Genomic DNA, 16,140 nt, shown 5'->3' with positions numbered 1-16,140 from the left:
GTTAACCTTGCGAATATTATCTTATTGGCGTTACATTGATATTATTTTGATATTATATTTCGTGTATAAACGTGTGATGATCCAGTAAATCCCAATATTAAGTGAAAGAGGAATGTAATTTATATTGTCAAACCAAATCTTTATTATGAATAGAAAGAGAAGGATAATAATAGTAAAGCAATATGTTGACTGCACATTTGTAACAAGTATCTGAAGTTGGTCTTCATTCAATGAAGAAGCCGAAATATGTAATACATATTTTATCGAATTTTTATACATTTAATATATTACATTATAGAACTTGTATACGTGCTTAATTACGTTGATTCTTATGTGCCCTTCACATCTCTGTATTGTTTTTTAATAGTAAAGTACTCTTATTATTTTAATTGTAATCATTTAATGTCTCCTTTTAAATATAACGCTTAAAAGTTGACAGATATCTAACAAAATATTAACTTTATTATATTGGAAGTATTTCTATAGATATTTCTATATTTTTATATTTTGAACAGAATTTTTATTTATATGAGCTCATAATTTTTTTATATACGTACACACTTATATCGATAATATCTCAAGTTTTATTTACTTTTATAGATTACAAAATTATTAGATATCGTATAAAATAAATGAACACATTGTCATTGTGATTTAATGTACTTGCATTTTTTTAAGTAGCGCATTTGATTGTCAAATGAGTTTTCTGGAACAAAAAAATTCATTTACAAGGAGATAATACTGCTAAGTGGCCTTACTAATTAAACACATACTCGTGATAATAAAGAAACTTTTTACTGCTATGGGTATAATCCTTTTAGTTAGCATAATAGAATTACGGTTCTATTAAATATATGAACATATATTTCATACATTACGAGGCAATAGTATTAAAATGTTATTTTTTCCTAATCTAATTAACCATTAATAATATAAATAATTAATAATTAATAAGTTTACATATTTTATACGTAGCATTATGATATTATCAGTATATAATTATTAGTTTAATAAGGATTGTTTTTTTTTATGAGAAATTTATAAGCACTTTATGTCAGAGTTTAACACAGTCTTTTAATAATATGAAAGGTAGTGTTCTACTTTTATTATAATTATATAGTAAGATTAATGATATAATTTTAATGACATTAATCTTAACTTATACACACGTCAACAATTTTATGAATGACACATTACAAATAACAGCTTTTAGAATAAATTAATATTTACTTTTTTTTCTATTTATGTAATTCTATTATAAAAATTATCGGAGCATTTATAAAAATGTATGTGATGTATGTGATGTAGCATCCTATTTTATGTATTTTCTATCCATGATTAACAATGGACTCGGTAATAAATATTCCAACCTTATAATATTTATTCAAAAAATTAAATACTATATGTAAATATCTGACACTGATCTTGAGATCAATATTTCGCATTGAAGAACAAAAAAGAAGAATTTATGTTAAGTCTAACTAAAAATGAGTAAAGCATAAAAAGATCAAATGCACAATGTGATATAATCTTTTAAATTATATAAAATTATATCCAACTATTATCATGCAAATCTGATATTGATACGATAGTTACGTTTCACCACTTATTAGTGAGGATACTATGTCAATCCTTGATGTCAATAGCTAAGTTATACAACCTTATATTATTATTTGATTAGCATATTTTTGATGTTATATGTGTCAACATGATCATTCACTAGACTTTCTAAATCTTATTATTGTAAGTATTATATGACTTGATATAATTTTATGGCGCAATTTAAGTTTATTATCCTGTTGTTTTTAGCTCAATTATTTGATATTACTTTGGTCTGATATATTTATTTTAATTTATTATCCCGAGATCATCTGGACATTACGACACAATAATTGTGAGCCAACAAGTTTTTATTAGTATGCTGTGTGATTAAATTCATATATTTGGTTGACATTTTTAATGTACAACGCGATAACAATTTTAATGTTGACATTTAATTATCATTTTCTAATTAAAAAATAACTAATTTCTGTTAAAAAATGGATCAGCTGTGATTGTGAGTGATGTTTTATTTTTTAGCGAAACGATCTGCGAGATAGATTGTGCCAATGAATCATATAATCCTATTAGCACTAATTAAATGCGATGACCGCAATCAAATCGCAATTTCAATGGCCGAAATGCCAAAAAACTTTTTATAAAATTTTGCTAAATTTGTATTTATATTATCGCGATATTCTTAATGGGAGTTATATAAATTTGTATGATATTAAAATTTTAATTGAGAGAATACACACACACACACAGAAACATATATGTGTGAAATGTATATATCAAGGCGCGTCATCATGCATATCTCGCATTCCAAACTAAAAGATAAATCTATTAATTTCATAGCAAAATACAATTTAATGTTCACAAGACTTTAATTTAGCTAATATATGCTACGTACAATTTTCTGTGAAATGGAATGCAGAACGAATGTATCAATATTTTATGAGAAATATAAATATTAAGAAAAGATATTCATTATTAGATGATTGTGTGTCATCTGACAGAATAAATAATTAATTTGTCTTACAAAACTATTCCACATATTTATTTGTATTATATTTCAGACTTGTTAGAGAATTTAATTCTTATACTATCAACGAGAAATTTGAGAAAACACTTGCTGAAAGATATAATAAAGCGTTAATACGATACTTCACTGGGTGATAATTTACGAAACAATGTTCAGTTAGCACCGGATAAGTTAGACATAACCATCCGCTAATGCTTGTTTTTTTCTGTGTCACATTTCATACCAGGATGATAATAATAGAGATGCACTACTAGCCTACTTACATGTTTGAGTATGGAACCGGGACCGAAAATGAAATGTACGAAGATGGAAAGGAAATGTAGAGATTGTGGAAGGTTACAGAAGTGCACATTCACTATGATATCAAGATATATTTATTTGTGAGTGCGTGCATATCGTGTTATTCTTCTTTAGATAAGTATCTCATCTCATGCGAAACATAACAGGTTTTTCTACGTATCCATTCTATTGAAGATTCAACTTTGTATTGAAATACAAGTTACTGATAAGAATATTTCCAATACATTGTATATAGGTATTTTCGTAATCAAAGTCATAATAATTTACCGTTAAAAATTTTTGGAGCATAATACAATCGGATTTAACCCCCGTTAAATTCTATTAAGATGTGACATGGGATTATTCTGCACATGAAAATACTTTTTTTCATATGAAAATTTAAGAATGAAAATTCTTAATTTATAATAAAAAAACATAGTGTTACTTGAAAGATATCAATTATTTATGTATAGTTTAAACACATTTTTTTACTTTTATGTAGAAGAAAGTGGGGGAATTGTAAAACACGAAGTAAATACAAACGAACTATTGCAGTACACATCTCTATTTCATTTTTCACATTCAGTTATGCATGATAGATCAATATACGTTTAATGCCATACTATAACATGATCATGTATAAAACGTACACACTATTTATGATAAATACTATTACAAGTTTTTGATAATTTTGATGTAGGGCAGAGTAGGGAAATTTGCGAATACTTAAAGAAAAATTTAAATAAAGCCGATGCTTATTTATCAATTATAGAAATCTTTATTCAAAAGATATAAGAAAGATATAAGAAAACAAAATGGATTCGGCATTATCTCATGTAGCAGCGGATAATTCCGAATTGCAAAGATTTCATTTTTCTGTTTAAAATTATATTATAATTTATGAATGTTAATTATTGTAATTTAAAGCCAAATAATTAGAATATTTTTTGAATAGAGAATTCTAATTAAATTGATAAATAATCGCTGGCTTTATTTAATTTTTTCCTTAGATGTTCGTAGTTTCTCTCTACTTATCATCTCTTTTGATTTTTATTTTGTTTTACTTCATTTTCTGTGAATGTTAATTTGTTGATATCAATATCTATATGACTTCTCGTATCACTTTTGTCTATTATCGCGAATAACTATTATGCTTGTGATTGTTGATAGCAATTTATTCTATTTGATGATATATGATCTTGACACAATAACATCAGACACAGTATAATACATAATACCCTTCTCTTCGTAATCAAATATAGCTTTATGAACGTGTAGTTTTATTGGTAATTAAACTAGATGCTATGAATCGCATTTATATTGCGTGCTAGAATTCAATAGCTATTATACACTCGAGAAAAGAAATGTTATCATAGTGCTCTTATTTCTCTAATTCTATTACAAAAGTTTTATTATGTTATATCTACAATCTTGATTGATTTATTTTTACCATATGCACTAATATGAAATTCGCGCACTTTACAAGGATGAGTTTCTAAGCAGCTGCAATTATGTCTCTTTATATTGACATCTTAGGAAAATATTTTCTATGAGACTATATATGCATAGTTTCTATTTCAATAATTTGATACGATTACGATACTAGAACAAATAATAAAAAGCAAACGATTTCAATTTTGTTGTTATGAATATTAATAAGCGGATCCACTTTGACTAAATATTACCAAATTTATATTTACGCGAAAATTTATATCTTCCTTACATAAGAAATCACAAATACGATGAGTATCATTTGACATTTTATAATATATTATGTCCTTTAATGTTATTTATTGTAGATAAGATGTTTTGAAAGAAATCAAAAGGTGATTGTCGAGCGATTAAATATTTTAATTTTATCTTCGAAAATGATTTAATCGATGATGATAGTTATGGAATGGTGATTGATTGCATAAATATGAATCGAAAGTATAGATGATTTTATCTCCATATTTGTAAGAGTTTGATGGAAGATGACATGGATATAATAAACACCGACTTCTAATTCGTTTATTTAAAAGAAATGTGTATGTTTCAAAGCAAATAATTTCAAACGTTAATAATTAATTTTATTAAATTCATAGGATAAGAAGAGAAGGGAATAGTGTTCAAAAAGAGAGATTATTCATGGTGATTAAATTTTGGAAATATATAATAACACATTAGAAAATAAATTTTGGAAATATATAATAACACATTAGAAAATTAATCTATTTAGTTTCAATTAATAATGTGATGCTATTATATGGCTTGCGAATATAAATAGTCGTAAAAGTAGATTTTTATTAAAAATAGATTAAATATGGAAGTGAAAAATATGTACCTTGATTTTCTGATTCGACCGTGAGAACTCGAGAACTCGGAGGAAATATGTTTATATTGTGCGATTACAATTTGTGCATGACAATTTGTGCATGACAATTTGTGGTTTACAAATGTTGATGACAGTCAAAGGCCTTAATCGATGCTCTTCCGGGTTAATTTGAAACATTTCTCTAGTCACGAACTAGCCACTGTATATGACTTCAAATACGTGTTTACTTTACGTGAATTAATGAGTTGAACATAAATTAATAATGTTCATTGAAGTGACACGTGACACACAGTATGAATAGATATCAATAGTTATATTTGCAATATAACTTCTGTCCGATTCTTTGTTACGAAATTTAGTTTATAAAAATATTTTTTCCGCGGAAATATGTAAAAGCGATTTTATATTTAAATATTTTATTTTATAAATTAATTTTTTATCAATGTTTTTAATAATTATTTTACATTGTTTAAAATCTTTCTTAGTTGTCTTATTAAAACCATACATTTTATTCGATTAAAATGTATGGCTATTTAGCAATATTATGTGACGTGTGTCTGCCATTGTTTATATAACTGTGCATATAATAACCTTTATGAAATAGGCCGTAAATGTCACAAAGTAACCGTAGCTAACTAAGCCGCTGAGATAAATCTCGCGCGTTCAGGGTGGATATTAACGATTGGTCGCGGCTTTTAACATAGAATAAAATAAATTGCTTGTAACATTATTGTAAATGTGCACCAGCATCAAGGTTAATGTCTGTGAAGTCTTGTGTATGCTTGTGTTCACCTTTTTTATTCATTTTTGATATCAGATCTTGATTATATTATAAGATTGTCGAAGTGATTTATTGACAACGCTAAAATAATTTACTTATATAACCGCAGAATCTCTATTTGCAAACAGAGACGTATTTGAGGAAATTGAATATATCACTTATTTTTAAAAAGACATAAATTATGGATATACATATATCGTATAAAATTGTGTTAACAATATATTTTGCAAATTTCTATTTGCATTCTATCGCAAAGATATATAACCCTGTCATTAATCTTTACTAAAGTAATTTCCTAGAGGATTGTACTTGGATAAAAAAACAAACTTCTTCTTTATAAAATATTTTTCTAATCTCTCATACCTTTTTTAAAACACACGACGACAAATTCACATTCCATATAGTGTACGCTTATAAATTTTCAATCACTAGACTTCAATTAACAAAGTTCGATCTGTGATTAATGATGTTAAAAAAGATACTGATCTTCTCGCAGACAGTTTCTTGCACCTCTCTCTAGAATCTCTTTTTCAAACAAGAATGTGTAACAAGCTGGAATATTGAGATCGGTAATCGGTTGCTGCGATATTACCACTTCGTATCCTGTCGACGTACTGGGTCAACCGGGCAAAAGAGTAAACAGGTTATATTGCGAACCAACAAGCGTGCGTTTCACCCACTAGGCTCGCCCATGGCGCAACGTCTTCTTCATAAGCCTCTCAAGCCTCGGTGCAAACATCGATGAACGACAGATATCTTCGTCGTGCATTGCTCTATAATCGCGAGTGAAAGCAGGTGCGCACATACTCGTACGTGCTCGACATACTCGAAGAATGACATGTTTGTTATCCACTCTTGGCCATTACAACCCTGTTGCGTACGAAAAACGATCTTTCGGTGATATTCCTCGATAGAGATGCGATAGATCAAGTTTCCAGGCCAGTGGAGTAAGTTGATGCCTACTAGCTTCGTATACGGCAAAAATTTATTGCCTGAGCATAGTGGGTTAACAAATCGTGTTTCTTTTGTGACCCAAAAAATAAGTTTGATGAACGCTTCCGGTTTTAAGAGTTTCTGCCTTCATCGAATTATTAGCGATTGCATAAAGTCTAATAATTGCATTATTACGAATAAAAATCAGAGTTAATAATTACGGGTTTTACGCTTGATGCATACAAGATTTTCCAGTTTTTAATTTTCTATGAAGTAAGCTCTTCCATGCGATAACTATCTAAGTTACAGGATTCATAACGTAAATGTTAGTTATAAATGATTTATAACGTGAATGGTTGATTATTAAAACTTGATTAAATCAGTAAAAAATTGTCAATAGCGAATGTAAATCGCTATGAATAATATAAAATAAATATAAAAATATAATCTTAAAATGTACCTATGATTTTAAGTAAAAAATGTTGTATATAAAAATCATGAAATTAAAGTATAACCAAAGATTTAAATTTTTAAAGAGACAGCGACAGATTTTTTTTATTATTTACTCTTATTTGTTTACTTTATGTTAACGTATGTATGTTGCTTGAATTATGTTTGCTTATAAGTCGTGTTTTGAAATAAATCAAATATGCTGAGAAAATTAGATTTTAATTAAAGAAGAAAAACAATTTTAAAAATTGCACTAGATTTTTAAACAGTTTGATGCAAGGCCAAAGTAAAACAGACGACTGTTGTGCAAACCGGTTACGGAAAAGAGAGCTGTACCGCTAACGTGTGTGCATAATATCCTGATTCCACTTGAAGACTGCGTTAATAGGTCAATCAATTGCCTTTTATTATTTGCTTCTTGTTGATGACTTATCGCATTTTGCTGTTATATGTTTGACTGTTATATAATTAGCTATTATATAATAGTCAATTTATATAACATTATATACATATATTTTCTTATACTTTTTCTTATTTTTTAATAATTTACAATGATTTTTATAACAAAAACTCATCTTTCTTCATATTTCTTAACATTCGATATTAAATTTTGTCGCAAAATAAAAATTTTTAATTGAAATTAATTTGAATATAATATTTTATTATCTTAAATTAAATTGCATTTTGTATTTGAATTTATGAGAAATTCTAAATTTTTTAATTAAGTTTAGAACAGGAATTTATTGAGATCTTGGTATTTGTTTGGTAAGAGAAAATAAGATTCAACATTAAAATTATACGCATTGTATCGGATATGATTTCAGATTTTGCTAGTAGATGAGTATTTTCTCAAAAAACCAATTAGTATGTCCAATTTTATTAAATTTCCGCTATACCAAGAGATAATTTATGAATTATAACGTTACCTGTTATTATCTATGTTAAAAAAAACTGAACGACCGTTGCGGGTGGGTGCACCAGAAAATGTAGTGCTTCTACCAGCCATGAGGAATGTCGCAATTATGTGGAGGAGAATGTCGTGGAGAAGACCCTTCGTTAAATCTTTAAAACGGCTAACGGAAGAATAGTAATTGTTATCACGGTGACACGTGCAACCGTTTGTTTTCTTTCTATAAATTCGAAATATAGAATTTCTCGCTTTTTTTTTTGCTGATCGTGTGATATAGAACGAAAATGTACTATGCAATGTTTAATATGGTATGGTTCACCATTGTTCCTGCAGCTATTAGTTTCGTGAAATACCTTTCTGATTGTGTGGTAGCTATTAAGCCGATAATCATGCGGCTGTGATATACCGTTAAAATTATATACTTGTCAAAAATAAGGACGTATTCTTTCGAAGATCTTCGGTTCTAATGGATCGATCGAGCAATTAAATTAGAATCTTTTAAGGTAATTTAATTGTTTCTTTTATATACAAATGCTTATTAAATATTTTTTTCTATTTTTTTTTTTTGGAAATATGAAAAAGCAAGAAAATAATTTGCGAAGAATATTAATAAATCTATCGCAAAGTATCTTTGCAATATTGTTGGATAATCTTTCTAATACTCTTTTCTCAGTCTTAAAATATCCGGTTTAATGTATCACGAATTTTATGGTGCGATGAGTTTGTCTCATTGTTATTACATGGAATTTCCATGACCAGCCAGCGACCATCAGCGAGTCCTCGAGTGTTCTCTCAAGAGGTGTACCGTGTAGAATGCAGGCGCAATCTCTGTATAGCATTATCTAAGCCATGGACCGTTACCCCCACCGACCTAAATGCACGCCGTATAAATGGTCAGAACACCTTCTAACCACTGTCAGTGAGCGTGTGCACCTAATCTTGCTTTTCTGCATCATCCTGCATCATTCTGTGAAAAGAGTGCGCGGTATTATGTGATAATTTTTCGTATCATATAATCGTCATTTATGATTTTTTTTTTTGATTAATTACGGCATTCACTTTCGCTGCGATGTATCTCGATGATTCGTATAATTGATGAGCAACCATCATGAGTAACAATAACAATGACTGTACAGAAATTCGAAGCGAGACAGGTGATCGTCAGAATTCTCTGCAATGAAATATAAATCAGTTGATCAAAATTAACAAAATTCAAATCAATAGTGTAAAGTTAAAGTCATTGACCTAAATTATGAAGTGCGGATATTTCGGAGTTATTGAGTGGTCTCGCAAAATCGGATATCCAAGAGTGATTGAAGTATCGTGCTGGATATTTATTTTATTGATTGTTTGTTCACGACGGACTCATTCATTGGCTTTTGATAATACAACGGATCTTTTTGTTCAAAAATGTGAAATGGAATGCGATTTAAAGAGAGACTACACAACTTGTGGCAAATATAAAGTCGCGAAATGGTTAAACACAATAGTAAGAGAAAAGGTACGTGTTTACTATTTGTGATTACATAAAATTTGATTATATCCAAAATTAGAAATGAATAATCCACATTGCATAACGTTAATTGTAACAAAAAGCAATTAAAATTTAATTCTAATCTTAATTAATTCTGTATCTTGTTACAGTTAACGTTATGCTATCAAAATTATCAAAATAATAAATATGTAAATAATTTATTATAAGAATTAAAAACAAATTAGTACATATACATTTTTATAATTTTAATTTGATAGAATTATAACAAAATTAAAAAAATTAATTATAGGCATAAATAACTCTAAAATTGATTATATATTATTATACGATAACAATTATAAAAATGCATATAATGTATATAAATTTATAATTTAAAAAAAAGAATTATACATATAAATTAGTTAATTAAAGCAAATTATCATAATTCAGGAATTTAGTTACGGACCATTTCGAATAATAAGGATACCATCGATTTACAAGCAATCCTTTTTACCCTATTTGCCACGTTCTCAAGCATTTAAAAGTGGTATAACAGAAGCTCTGAACTTTGTTAGAGATAGTGTAGAGGATTTATTGACAAAACGTGCCATTGTATATACAATAGACAACTCGGCAGTTGCCAGAGATGCCAGAGACTTCTCTTCGAATTTGATGTTTATGGATGAGGATGAACTTGAGCGGCTAAAGGATAGCAAAGAACCGGAAGGTAAAATCTTATATCTGCTGAATAATAAAATATTTAACGATTTTTTTCTCTTATATTGTTTTTTACAATTTCTTTTTCTTGTTATTCGATCAAATATTTTTTATCTATGTTAAATATAATAAACTGATGATGAATATTGTAGAGTGCTTTATTTTTTCTTGAAGTTCTGAAAAAATTCTGAAAATTCTTATAATGGTATATTGATCTCCTGGCAATAACAAAGAAAAGATGTATTTACTGTTCTATGTAACGGAATGTTTTGATGTGTCCGAGCGTAATTATAGTCTATTGCACTTTATTTCGGATAACGTTACACGTAACAAGTAATCATTGTAAAAACTATGCAATCTGCTATAATGTGCTATATATTTGAAAAAAGCGATGAACAGCGAAATGGTAGAGTTTACTACCTTATATTTTCTGTAACGGCAACGATGTCAACAGTTGTATAGTCTGTAATAATATTTGACGATTTTCGAGAAAGAGAAAATTTATGAATTATTCGTTTTACAGGCGATTGGCGAATTTTCAAGAAGAAGAAAAATATTATCTTCCCCATTCTTATATTATTAAATTTAATAAAACTGAAACTATTGCTGTTACCAATTTTCCTAGGAGTTCATTTTATCAAAAAACTTCTCGTACTTGGGTCATTAATTTTACCATCGGTATTTGCCCATTTAAAGATTTGCAAAGTGCAACACCCTCATGCGCATCATGCACATCCTTTTCATCTGTGGTCCACTGCAGCGGATGCAACAGTAGATTATCCAACAGGTAAGAGTATTTTAAAAATATTTTTTTGTCTTTGACAAAAACACTATGCTTTCTAAGCAAGTTATATATCAAATTATAGGTATATAGACATATATTTATTATATTTGGTAAAATTTTAAATAAAACGAATGATGCGAAGAATAATGAATATTTAAAAATTGTGATTCTTTTATTCGTTATATTTATGTTTAAAAATAGTATTAGAAATTCGTTTTATAATAAAAATTTTTTGTTTATTTTATGTTGTTAAGTTTTATATATATGCTAATGTATGAAAAAATTTTCTTATCAAATAAAAATAACTGGCACACCCTAGTGATAGTTTGCACGATTATATATTATGTAGGCTAAGTTAAGATAGCGTCGCTCAGCTGTAACAGCTGATACATCTTTATAGACCAATACATATGACGTATTTATGTTGGGATAAACATATTTGATGTTGGCCAACAGCGACAAGTATTACATTTGAAACAGCTGTCAGTGTACGTTATATGATAGTGTTTTATATTTGACATATTTATATTTAATAATTCCTTTAAATCTTTAATGTCACGTCGCGTATCACAAATCTTTGACATCGATAATACTGTCTTTAATCTTTTCTTATATAAAATTTGCACACCTGAATAAAGATCTTTATGTATCTATTTGTTAAAAACATCATAAACTTGTAATATGCATTTTAACATTTTCTTTGCAGGATACGGAACGGATGACAGTAATTGGCATAGAAACGATTATCAGTTGGGATATCCGAGTTATCAAATACTTCGCAATCCTTACGGGTGAAAATATATCAGAGTAATTCGTGATCATCAACGATAATATCGTGTTTGTTATCTTCTGATAAGCTTTCGAAGGCGAGTCAATTACATCGAAGCACGCGAAATAACACTTCAACAAGTAGTACAATTACGATTAATCTAATTGTGATCCGTGTATGTGATCTTAGTAATTTCCTGTAAAATTACTCATGGCAATTATGGTGAATGGATATGAATGAACGTCGCCAAACGCTACGCTTATCTCGGCTACGCTCGTTCATCGCTTATTCTAGCAAAGAACACTCGTGAAATAACTTTCACATAGTTTACCGTTATTTGAGGAATGTATTGATATATTTTAACCTTTGCAACTCACGAGTTTTGAGAAAGGATTAAGATGTTAAGGACATCCGGCTTTTTCTTAAAACTTGCATTAACGGGAACGCGAAAGAGCGTAAAATACCTGTTAATTTTTTAGAACATTAATTTCTACAACTTTCTATCTTTTATCTCTTGTTTTATATTATTTATTAATTTTATTAATTTTACATCGAGATGATATCGGTGATACATCGTTGCTGATTAGCTTTGATTTTTTATAACTTGATGTTATTAATGAAAGCTATTGCAAAGCTAACTGCAAAACTAACTTTCTAGAAGATTATTTACACAACTGAATGTAACTGCCAAAAAATGCAGTTGCACTATTTTTTATTGACACTATTAAATTATAAATATTTACGGCAAAGTAATTAAATTACAGTATAGTCAGCAGTACAGTCAAGTGTGAAGCTCATCCAGGTAATCCAAGTTCAATTAATCTTCGCTTGTTTTTTAATTGTTTTCTAATGACAACAATATATGATTAGAATATAGCGCAAAGTATCTACTAATTTTTTACCAAAAATATTCGGCGTACTTGTTTCTCATGGACCGTCTTTCCTCAAATTTCAAAGTGAAAATCGCAAAAAATTCTGTCACTCCACGGCAGGAGGACCATTTGTGGTCAAGGTCACTCAACCGAGTACGATGGCCCCTCTACTGACCTACTGACAGATTTGGACAAGCGCCCAGTTTGTAGCTCAAACGCGTCACGAGCCAATTCATGTGTCGCTGTTATGCGTCCGTGTGTCTACCTTGACCGTGTGTGTCCATGTATATATACAATCATGTGACCCATGCACGAGTCGATCGAAGACCGTTATTGACTCGCGGACAGTACACGGCGAGAGCCCAGTCATCGTCGACTTGTCGTCGACACATATTTTAAGCTCCACATGACGATTACAATTGATGAATTTTGCTCTCACCCTTTCCCTTCTTCAATACGCTTTTCTTGACCCATCACGTGTTCATCGATAGGATTAATCTTAGCTTCCCAGCGGTGAAGTTTTCATCGGACTTTCCAACGCGAGTCTTCGATGCCTAGTCTGACGTAAACCGATTTTTTTTTTCATAAAGAGTGAATTTTTCGTACTATTACAATTTTTAATATTTTTTATTGCAAGAATAAATATCGTATATCATAAGAGACGCGTTGTGGAATAATAAAAAGACACGCTTGACTTTGATGGCAAGCGATAAAGTGACAACAATGCTTGGGCTCCACGACACACAATAGGAAACGCGAATCGGAAGCGACACATTGCGCATCGCTACAGGATAGGTACGATCGATACGCAACGTGCACTCATCCGCGACAACTCGACCGTTACGTTCTTACGTTATATACGAACGAAAAAGTCGCATTAATGTAACGGACCATCGTTCATGTCACGGCGTTCGACTTGCGTATCTACGTCGAACGTATTTCCTGCATATTGTACGATTCATATGTATTTGATTCATGCGCACGTATGGCGAAGACGATTCTGAGTGGTGTGCGTTAAATACCGGAGGTACTTCTCGAGATGCCACAGATGAAGTTCACAGAAAGCAAAGCCTCGTGAACAATTGTAGGTCTAGCTTAAATAGAACAGTCCTTCCTTTTTTTTTTTTTAAATGAACATCGTTTTTGCGGAAGTCAATCAAATTTGTATTATGACGGACGATTTATCTCTAGAAAAAAGATATTATTTCGCGACAGAACTTCAATTTTATCACATAAGAAATACTGTATATTGTATATCAGGTTTTAGTACCGTTTATGATTATGATATACATTATGTGTATGAATAAATTTCAATAAAATAAGAGTAAATGGAAAAAAAAATTTTTGTAGATATTGATAATCATTTGTTTCGCATTTTTATTTTCTGTCCTTTGAAATTTTTCAACGTTTAGTGAAACCGAGTTGTATGTTTAATATTATGTTATTTCTCATTTGGATGTGTGCGTATATGTATGCGTATGTGCGTATGCGCATGATTATAGTTATAAGAAAAATAAAATTGTAGAATAATTAAATAGTTTTCTACTTTCCTTTCCTTAAATTGGACATTATGATATTCTTAAGAATCTTTTTCCTTGTTTTTTATTAACAGATCAATGATAAAAGATTATAACGTCACATTTATTCATACATACTTCATATGTTATTATAAAAATATTTATAAGAATGTGATTTTTCTTTATTATTTCCAGTATTTAAAGATAAATTATTTTATTTATAAATTCTTGATTAATAATTAATTTCAATGCATAATGAGTCGGATATTTTTCGTTTATTGTCAGATATGAATATCAATACTTGAAAAGAATCTTTCTCTCTCTCTCTTTTTCTCTCTCTCTCTCTTCTCTCTATGAAAATTATAATAAAAATAAAAACACGGAGAATATATACAATATCTATACGTTTTTAAGAAACAAGCGACGATTCTATGGGTGTCACCGATTTGAATGTGAAACTGAAGCCAAAAGAAGAACACACTGACCCGTGTGACCTTCTTTTTATAAAGAGAATACACTTTTGCATAAAGAAATTTAATCAAAAATTTTAATCTAAATTGTAAATATTAAAAAATGCCGATAAAAAGTTATAAATTATTATGAAAATATATTCTGAGTTTGTAAAGACAAAAGAAACCGTGCTCATTTTTAAATTAATTATTTCCTTGCAATTTAAAATATTCACATAAAAGCTGCATTTGAATTTTATAGAACTATTACTAGCACAGTACTAATTTTTATGAAAAAAATTAAAATGTTATATTTTGTTACCCCTTTTCTACATTTAGTAATTTACAATGCAAAGTTTATCGGCTATAAAGTTTTAAAAAATTTGTTTTTATTTCACAATATTGACAGCACTCTACAATATACTCGCAAAGATTCTTTTGACGTTATGTTATAACGGGTTCCTTCTGTCAATGTCCATTAGTAAATAGTACTTTGAAACACGGTACTTGTATACCGTGATTACCGTCAAATGTAAATGATAATCATTTTATAATAATTGAATTATTTGTCATATCTACCAAAATGAATAAAAGATTGACTAACATGTTGATGTAGACGAAACCCAAAATTAATGTCCTTTTTCGGAGGTCACAAACATTATTTGGGATCGGTAGATTTCCGAGAAAACACAAGAGAAATCGTTTGTAAAGGTGTGTAACCGCGATTGAACTCGTGACTAATTTGATTGGACTTGAACGAGTGATCTTTGCTGACGTCATAACCGAAGATAGTTTCCATATGAAAAGTAGATCACACGAAAGAGATTTTAAAAAATCGCTACTTTTTACTCTTGACAATTAAACGGATGTGGAGTAGTCTTAATTAATCAAGCTGTTTTTTTGTTGCTACAAAAAATTATATATTTCCTATAAGAAATTGTTGTAGAAGTGTTTAGAATCATATCCTTTCAGGATATAAAAATAGATTTATTAATAATTTTCATTTAGTTAGGAAAAAGTTTCGATTTTTTATTGTATACTTTACTCTTTTGTATTTTTCTTATTTCTCTTAAATAATAAAAATTATTGTAGAGCAGAGATAAAAAAAAAATCTCAAAGAAAAATATGTAGACTGAACCAAACTGGGAGTTCTTAAATCAGCTTAGATTTATTTCGCTCATCCCCTTATATATAATTTAGCCTCCTGTTTGCTCTCTTTCTTCCTTTTCCCCTTCTCTTCGATTAAATTAAGCTCTATTAGCAAATTGTGTCTCGGAGAATCATCTGTACCATTGGGCGGCATCTCG

At 29.2% G+C, this 16,140-nt stretch overlaps 1 protein-coding gene across 3 annotated transcripts; it reads left to right on the top strand.

Annotated features, from left to right (window-relative positions):
* Positions 1–50: 50 nt before the first annotated feature.
* Positions 51–14,208, top strand: LOC105153540 (uncharacterized). 3 transcript variants are annotated; one of them, XR_015545096.1, is made up of 5 exons: positions 51–9,752; positions 10,176–10,452; positions 10,966–11,229; positions 11,627–11,714; positions 11,933–12,023. XR_015545096.1 is itself a non-coding variant. In XM_011068445.2 (4 exons), the coding sequence occupies exons 1-4, from the start codon at positions 9,504–9,506 to the stop codon at positions 12,019–12,021; spliced, it is 879 nt and encodes a 292-aa protein (XP_011066747.1). In that variant the 5' UTR covers positions 51–9,503; the 3' UTR covers positions 12,022–14,208. The 3 variants fall into 3 exon arrangements, 2 of the variants coding, with proteins under 2 accessions (XP_011066747.1, XP_087262315.1); XM_011068445.2 differs by lacking the exon at positions 11,627–11,714 and having other exon boundaries at positions 11,933–14,208; XM_087406189.1 differs by having other exon boundaries at positions 11,627–14,208.
* Positions 14,209–16,140: the final 1,932 nt, after the last annotated feature.

The sequence above is a fragment of the Acromyrmex echinatior genome, chromosome 5, assembly GCF_024713525.1.
Source record: "Acromyrmex echinatior isolate Ae372 chromosome 5, ASM2471352v2, whole genome shotgun sequence".
NCBI classification, from domain to species: domain Eukaryota; kingdom Metazoa; phylum Arthropoda; class Insecta; order Hymenoptera; family Formicidae; genus Acromyrmex; species Acromyrmex echinatior.
This window is presented reverse-complemented; position numbering and strand designations above follow the sequence as displayed.

Bases quoted from the DNA above. Each gene is read 5' to 3' on its own strand.
- LOC105153540 (XM_011068445.2), top strand. From the start codon at position 9,504: ATGAAGTGCGGATATTTCGGAGTTATTGAGTGGTCTCGCAAAATCGGA. The intron at 9,753-10,175 runs GTACGTGTTTAC...ATCATAATTCAG, and splicing joins ACACAATAGTAAGAGAAAAG to GAATTTAGTTACGGACCATT. The intron at 11,230-11,932 runs GTAAGAGTATTT...TTTTCTTTGCAG, and splicing joins AACAGTAGATTATCCAACAG to GATACGGAACGGATGACAGT.